The sequence below is a fragment of the Trachurus japonicus genome, chromosome 24 (assembly GCF_045865225.1).
Source record: "Trachurus japonicus isolate A0001 chromosome 24, Traja_1.0".
NCBI classification, from domain to species: domain Eukaryota; kingdom Metazoa; phylum Chordata; class Actinopteri; order Carangiformes; family Carangidae; genus Trachurus; species Trachurus japonicus.
Genome location: NC_140930.1, coordinates 23,605,874 through 23,613,843, shown reverse-complemented (window position 1 = coordinate 23,613,843; position 7,970 = coordinate 23,605,874). Strand labels below are relative to the sequence as shown.

The 7,970-nt window shown below is 41.8% G+C and overlaps 1 protein-coding gene across 1 annotated transcript in view; it reads right to left on the bottom strand.

The window, feature by feature from the left end:
• Positions 1–1,171: 1,171 nt before the first annotated feature.
• The window catches only part of LOC146962000 (clathrin coat assembly protein AP180-like), a 32,866-nt gene continuing 26,067 nt past the window's right edge, over positions 1,172–7,970 (bottom strand). Inside the window, exons 22-26 of the mRNA XM_085770240.1 lie at positions 5,017–5,078; positions 4,145–4,198; positions 3,902–3,985; positions 3,682–3,793; positions 1,172–2,725 (exon numbers count right to left, since the gene is read on the bottom strand). Of these exons, the coding sequence (XP_085626366.1) occupies positions 3,707–3,793; positions 3,902–3,985; positions 4,145–4,198; positions 5,017–5,078 (287 nt within the window). The 3' untranslated portion in view covers positions 1,172–2,725; positions 3,682–3,706. The remainder of the gene's footprint in view (positions 2,726–3,681; positions 3,794–3,901; positions 3,986–4,144; positions 4,199–5,016; positions 5,079–7,970) is intronic.

The window sequence follows — 7,970 nt, the reverse complement described above, 5'->3', positions numbered from 1 at the left end:
AATAACTGTGACAGGGCTTTAAAAATGGATAAAAACCAATGCTGTTTTCCCCTTACTGTCAGAAATGACCAGCCGACATTTTGATAAAGAGTGCCGTGATGAGTATTATATGAATCATTGGAAGTGAAATGTAAGGCTGAGTGGTAAACAGCATCCAGGGGAATCAAAGTGGAACTAGCAGCTCTTCCATAGATGGCATCTCCATAGTCTAAAACTGAGAAAAAATAGTGTCTCCATTTTTTTTCCTGTGGTGAGTAGGAAAACGGTGCTTATTTCTGTATAGAAAGCCAGGTATTGTTCTTAGTTTAGCAATGAGGGTGGTGATATGGTGCTTAAAATTAAGACAACTGTCCACCCAGATGCCAAGGTATTTGTAGTTGGAAAGAAAATTGTGGTTGCACAGCTTTTAAGGCTTCAGTAACTGGTTAAAGCCTTCAATATGAGGCAATATTCGCATTTCTATAGTGTTTGCCCTTTTTTGTTGTGAAACTTGTCTTAAAAAGGTGTTAATAGTAACCAGCAAATTTGTAATTTTGATATATGTTATGGAAATGCAAATAAAAGGTCAAATTTGTGTTACAGAGCAAAAGAAAATGTTAAGCCCATTTATTTTCAAGTGAAAATTTAAGATACCAAAAACGCCCGATGTGACATATATGCAACATTCCAGATCTCTGGTGGCGCTATTTCAAAAAAAACTTCAAAAATGTGTTCCATGCATTCCACTTGGTCTGTGTTTCACCCCACTTAATTTTCCTTCAAGGATAAATGGGTCTGGGTTCTTATGGGTTAAATTCAGTGTGTTTTTTTGTCAGATTTTCATTGCAACCAGCTGTTTGTCTGCCTCCTTAATACCTAATTTATAATTTATATAACTATAATGAACTGAAACTGAAACTTCACTGTAAAGGGAAAGACACAATATTATAATGTTGTCACATGTTACACAGTGTAAAGTTCCTGCTTTGTTTGTTTTGCAATGCTGGCGATACCCTGTTGATCCTCCTTCACTTTGTGTGTGTGTGTGTGTGTGTGTTACATGTTTTTTTTTACTGCCACTTCAGCTGTTATTGACTTGGCTGAAAGCATGTTTTCTTTAACACAAGTGGTTTATGTTGATGCATCAAGCTGAAAAAAGCAGACCAGAGATCAGTGATGAGCCGTGAGGGTCGTTTGGATCAGTGTATTTGTCTTTTATTGCATCTCATTTGGACTCACATGCAGGTGGGGGTGAGGGAGGGAAGGAGGGCGATGCCATCGATAATAACCCAAAAAGAAAAAAAGAAAAAAAAAAGAAAAAAACATCACAGCCTTCATATGAATACTTAGCAAATGTTATTTATCCACATTCTTTTTGTTTTTATGTGTCATAGTCATCTTTATTTTTCTTTCAACACTTTGTTAATGCCACAATGGATTAAGATACAGTCACTTTTGGAAATAAACAACACACAGAACATCCAGCGTATACTTGAGTACTTTACGGTGAGAGTCCCCAAGACTTCCAGTGACGGCACACGAGCAGATGTACTGACCGCTGCTGCCTCACGAATGACCCAAGGAGGACTGAGGCCACACTCCAATCACATACACAGATGCCTTCCTTAGTCTCTCGATTTCCACTGTAACATGAAGTCATTTTGTGTGGAGGCTGAGACAAGGGAAGAAGTTCTTACAGAGTATTATGCAGAATGCATATCAGATTGACCTGTGTTGCATGCTACAATGCAGTATCACTCCACACCAGCAGAGGGTGTAACAGTAAACACTCAGGGCAAAGATTCCATTCAATACTGCCTCTGATTACAGATTGAGAGGTATGTACAAAGAGGGAGGGAAGTTTTTGAGTCTACTTGCTTTTTTTTTTTCCAACGATATAATTTGATTTAACTAAAAATATATGATACATTTTTATTCTCTCAAAATAAAGATTAAAGAAAATATGTATAATCTATATAATAGTCTAAAATGCATATGTCAATTTGAACACATTTCACAAATTTTTGCATGTTCATACAATCCCTACAAAAAGGTAAAGTAAAAATGAAACTGAACACTACGTGATGTGTTCAATGATAAGTTCCGATTTCCAGTGCAGCAAGTTGTTTTCAGGTACATTTGGATTAAGAATCAATCTCCAAAAACTTGAAGTAGACAGGTGGGAGGATGGATGGCCAAGCAGATATAGGAACAACCAAGTCTTTAATGACATAAACATAGCTCAGTATTAGTTGGGACGACAAGGGTAAAGGAGTGGGAGTGGGGGTTGGCCAGTGAAGTTACACACACTGAACACAGTCCACATTTAACAACACAGTCCTCTTCGGGGAGATGCGCAAAGAAACCAACATACGTATATCCACCATTCCAAGTCAGCTGATACGCAGAAATCCAGAATGAATCTAAATACACATCATTTTTTTGTTCATTTTTCAGAAGTATATTATTTAAAGGTTAACACTGAAGTACACGCACACCCACACACACATAAACAGAATTTTGTTTTCTGTATCTAGGGTTCACATTCACAGTTGTGCTACAACATTAGATAAGAGGGGAAGGGGTTTTTTTGTTTGGTTTTTGTTTTTGTTTTTTGGGGGGGTAATGGCTGGTAGGAGGGCAAAGATCATAGATGTGATGGCTGGTTGGCTGGGGCGTGACTGAGGAGAGGCAGTGGGAAAGTGCAGACATCCACATCCACGGAGCTCCAGACACAATGACAAACCTACAGAGAGGGAAGCAGAGAGATAAGGGACGGAGACTTGATTAAAACAAGTGCTCCCGACAGAAACAGGTCACAGCCAATAAAGTTGGGGTCCCAATGGGAACACTGGCACATGGGCCATCACCACCTCAAAAGCCGCCCGACCCGACACTGCTTTGGCTGTTACAGACAGACATCCAAATTCAGTAGTACTGAAACAAAACCTTTGTTCAGCCAGACAGTTCATGTCTGATATTTATCTTATACTCTACAAAAGCTACTGTATATTCAAAAATAGTGAGGCTCCTTGAAATTACACTTCTGGGATTGTCTCCACTCTCCATCCAGCAAATAATCTAAATTTTATTGGGATTTCATGTAATAGACCAACACAACGTAGCGCATAATTGTGAAGTGGGAGGAAAACGATACATGGTGTTCAAGACTTTTTACAAATAAAAATCGGAAAAATGTGGCGTGCATATGTATTCAATCAATACTTTGTTGAATCTTTCGCTGCAGTTACAGCTGCAAGTCTTTTGTGCAAGCTACCAGCTTTGCACATCTTCACACTGCAGTTCTGCCCATTCTTCTTTGCAAAATAGCTCCAGTTTAGTCAGATTGGATGGAGGCATCTGTGAACAGCAGCATGTATCATTTTCCTTCGTGTCGTCTAAATGCCAATAAAATACATTTAAGTTTGTGGTTGTAACATGACAAAATGTCGAAAAGTCCAAGGGGTATGAAGACGTTTGCAAGGCACTGTAAGTAACAAATAGTTCCCAGGGCACAGTCAAGCCTAAACAGGCTTGACAGCAAATCCCCCCATCTTTCAAATTCAACACTATTTGTAACATGAACTTCGTGTTAATAATTTGAGGCTGAGATATCCCTGATAGCATCACTATGACATCATCAGATGACGAAGCCCCTGCAGATCAACAGACCTCAATAACCCTTACTTACAGCAGACGTACCTTGGGGGTTTATGGGTCGCTCAGTCTACATGAAGTCCTTAATATTGAGGTCATCCAGAGCGTTCCTGGGTGGTGGGGGCTTTCTGGGGCTCTGGGCCATACCAGGGGACATCTGCAGACACATCAGCTTTTAGCACTTTAGTGAGAGCAGCTGTGATTCAGATATGAGTGTGTCATGAGTTAACCCTGTCTATAATCCATTTAAGAATGAGTACGTTACCGGTGCTCCGGGGGTCGCCCCGGCCGCTGGGAACCCTGGCCTCACCATGGGCATCATGGGGGCTCCAACACCTGGTGCTCCGGGCTTACACAGAGACACACGGGACAAAAAAAAGAGACAATGAGACACGGTGTCTGCTTCCTGAAGGGTGTGAGGGCCACCTAAAGGGAGTCAGTGTCCATCAATGTCCAGTAATGTCCGGGCTGGTTTAGGGACATTACTCGACTGGACTGGTGGTCTTACCATGCCGAAGCTGGGGTGAGTCCCCATAAAAGGAGGGACACCCATGGGTACGGTCTAAAGGTGTGGAGGGGAGGGAGAGGAGGAGTTGGGACATTACTACACTACACAACACATGAGACAGACATGACACACACTGCAAGACAATGTACACACAGAAAAGAACCAGTTGCTAAAACACACAAAAGGAAAGGTGTAAACAAACAGAGTGGCACACACCAAACGAAGACAGACACGTCACAACAAAAACCCTAAAATAAGCTATCCTTTATTTACACATGCACAAGGAGTTGGCGAGCAGAGGGGAAGCTTGCTGCAGGTAGTCTTTGGATCGCTGTCAGATTTATAGTTGCCAAAAAGATAACTGAAATATATATAAAAAGCAAATGAGTTGATGGAGTCGTGAGTTCACCTACGAGCGGGAAAAACCAGGTGCCTTGCCTGGACGCTAACAGGTCTCAAAGAATATAAACTTAGGAGGAGAAGAAGCTGTTTCCAAGCAACAGCTTCTGAATTTGGCACTTGGTCATTTACCACTTCATCACTCTCCAGTAGATGTTTCATAAATATAAGGAATCTTTTGAATCAGACTTCATGTGCTTTTGACGATTGTCTTCCATCACATGTACTTACAGTGTATGTTTAAAGGCCCTATGAGATGTGTCATAAGAGTAGTAAATTATTGTTGGATTGAGGTTTGTTATTAGTCTTGTTTCCTCACGTCACTGCCTCTTGTCTCGGTTTCTAGCTCGTGTTTGGACCTGGGACCTGGAGAGCCAGATGAAGGCAATGCTTGTGATTGCTGCTACAGGTATGCCCTGTCTGTCGCTGCCATGCAGCTCCACTCCATGCTATAAGACACAGACAACATTTACCATGGGAGCACCCCAACTGGGGGGAGCTACCTGAGGGGCCGCTGCGGTTCCCATTGTGAGATCTGAGACAAAGAAAGAGAGAGGTGCTGCAAAATCACTGTATTTAAATACTGACATTGATATGCACATGACAAAACAAGTCCAAATACAACAATAGTTCAGCATTTTGGGAGAATGGTTCTCAGATGATTCATACCAATGGTTTACTTTTACTTTAGTTTAACAGAAAGACTAGAAGCAGTTAGCCTGGCAGTCTCCAAATAAGTTGCCTAGCAACACCTACAAACCTCACTGATAAACACATTGTATCTTTGATTAATTGATTCTCATTAAGTGCTTTACAGGAAATAGCTGCTCACACATTTCAGCCCCGACCAGTGTGGTGCAGTGACCTGTTGTGAGTTTCATGGCTAAAATATGAGCAACAAAAAAATGCTAATTTGGTATTTATAAGTGAATGCAGGTGCATTTTAGACCTTTGGAGAAAGCCAGGCCACCTATTGTATGCTATGCTATGCTAAGCTAATAATCACCCTACTTTAAAGGGGATATATTATGGAAATATAACTTTTTGAAGGTGAGAACTGACAAAATAATCTGTAATTTTCAAGCTCCCTACACTCTAAAAAGTAACTCAGAGGAGCTTTTACCACCACTTGATTTAATACATGGACACAAGTTAAAAATTCTAATTAGTTGTTTTAGAGCAACCTTCTAAGTTGCAAACTTTATTTTATAAGTTGTGTTCAAATAATAATGTTAGTAATTACATCAACTTAATTTTGCATGTGATTTAAACTGAAATTTCATTGTTAATGGCTTTAAAACCAAATTCAAGTTGTACTTACTTAAAGCTGGCCTGTGGAGTTTATACATATAAAACAATGTCCGTTACATTGCAGCCACTGCCAAACGACTTATTAGGATGATCATTGAACGCATCTCCACCACACAACAGTCCCTGGTTTACCCAGGAGCGCAATTGCCTCTGAGGAGCGACTTTCCCGCGCTGTCGCACAGGGAATTACGCATGCAACGCAACACGTTCGGATTTGACGTAGGGTTTAGAGCGCTGGTAAACAGAAGAGAAGAAGAACATGTTATCTTATTTTTGTCTAGTCTGATATGCAGCCGGTGGAAGCACTGCCACTGCAGCCACCGGAGCGGAGGAGACCCGACGGCGGATTCGTCCCACCCCCCTCCCCTCCGACACGCACCGCACCGTAACTGGAGAGATCCGCCCGGTGAGCGCGTTCAGAGTCGACCACCGTACCCCCCCTCTCGCTGACCTCCGCGGTCCTGGACCGCACAGGTACCAGGAGACCAAGACCCCCTGTCATGTCGGTCCTCCACCCTCTCTGATCCGCCGCGAGGTGCCAGAGCCCCGCGGAGCCCCATCTCTCCCTCCTCTCCCCACACTTCAGCACCTGTCCTGGGCTACAGCTTGGCTCGCTCCACCGTCCTTTACTTTTGAAGTAGCTATAACTAATAATAATGCAACGTATAGCCTACAACTATACACGCGTATGAGTGATCAGAACAGTAAATTGTTTACACTACTTTTAAAAGGAGTAAAGTCATTTAAAACGAGGAGCGAGCCGAGCCGAGCCGAGCCGACACGGTTTGCAGCCCAGGGACAGGTGCTGAATTCTGAAAGTGCGGATGAGATGAGAGGAGGACAGACCGGGCAGGAGCAATACAGAGGCGTCTCGTCAGTCCTCGGCCCGTCTTTAATGTCCCGAGACACCCTCTTTCAATCCGTTTAAGGTTATTTGTTTGTGTTTAGGGAGGCTATATTTGCATAGAATATTTTTGGCAACCAGAAAAGCAATGTTTGACCCGGCGTTTACTCTGTGGCGGCGCCATCACACTCACTCGCAAAAAAAAAAAAAAAGACAAGAAAAAAAAAGGAAAGAAAAAACGCACTTACACACATTTTGGAGGAGGGAAGCGCGTCACAGCATCATTTTTATTAAATCATAGTTTTCTCTAAATTAAGACAGTGTGCGGGACTATTTTTCACCCAGCCCCCCCCCCCCCAAAATGTAGGCCTATGTATAAAAACATGAAATAAAATTGCGTGTAGGCCTAGATATCGTTTAGGGATTTTTTTTTTTTTTTTTTACTAAACGTTTACAGTTTCATTCCGTGTAAACGTTTACACATGTATAAGGTCACACCCCTAAATAAATGCCAAAGCTGAATGACCACAACTTTTTTTTCTCTTCCTACTTCGCCAGTCACCTGGTTGCCTGGTTACCTGCACTTACCGTTCGGAGAGGGAGGGAAGGGGGGGGTTCAACGTCATCGAACGGCGCAGACTGACTGTTGCAGTAGCCTACTCGAAAAAAAACACGGCTGATGGCTCGTAATGAGCAGAACTCCACAGGGCAGCTTTAACTAAGTTGGCTTGATAACTTAATTTTTCTCCACAATGACATTACAATTTCAAGTTCCCACTCACATAACATGACTGGACCAGTTCCGATAACAAGACGGTGTGTTAGCTGAAGAAACTCAATATAAAGGACATTTCATGGTGAGTATTATTTCCTTTACATGTAACAGTTCTACGAAAATAATGAATTTGCACCTCTTTCATTACGTTTCATTGAGATATGTGCTGAGCAATGAGAAAAGCCTTATTCAAGTTTTGCTTGTTTCACCATGTGGCCATATTAAGCTATGTAATGTTATCTAATTTCATATCATTTGTTCATTCACATAGATGGCTGAATTTTTCTACTATAGGCAAATTGTTCTTTGATCAAACTGTGGATATTTCTGTGAGGGCTGTGAAACTGTGTACATTTGAATCCTCTATAAAGACAGGGTTGCTAAACCATTGCAGGTTGTGCCATGGTCATTGTGGGGAATATCTACCATGTACAGTTCACATTTGAAAATACATGAGTTTGTGACATGAATGGCAATTTTAGCATAATATCTATGGA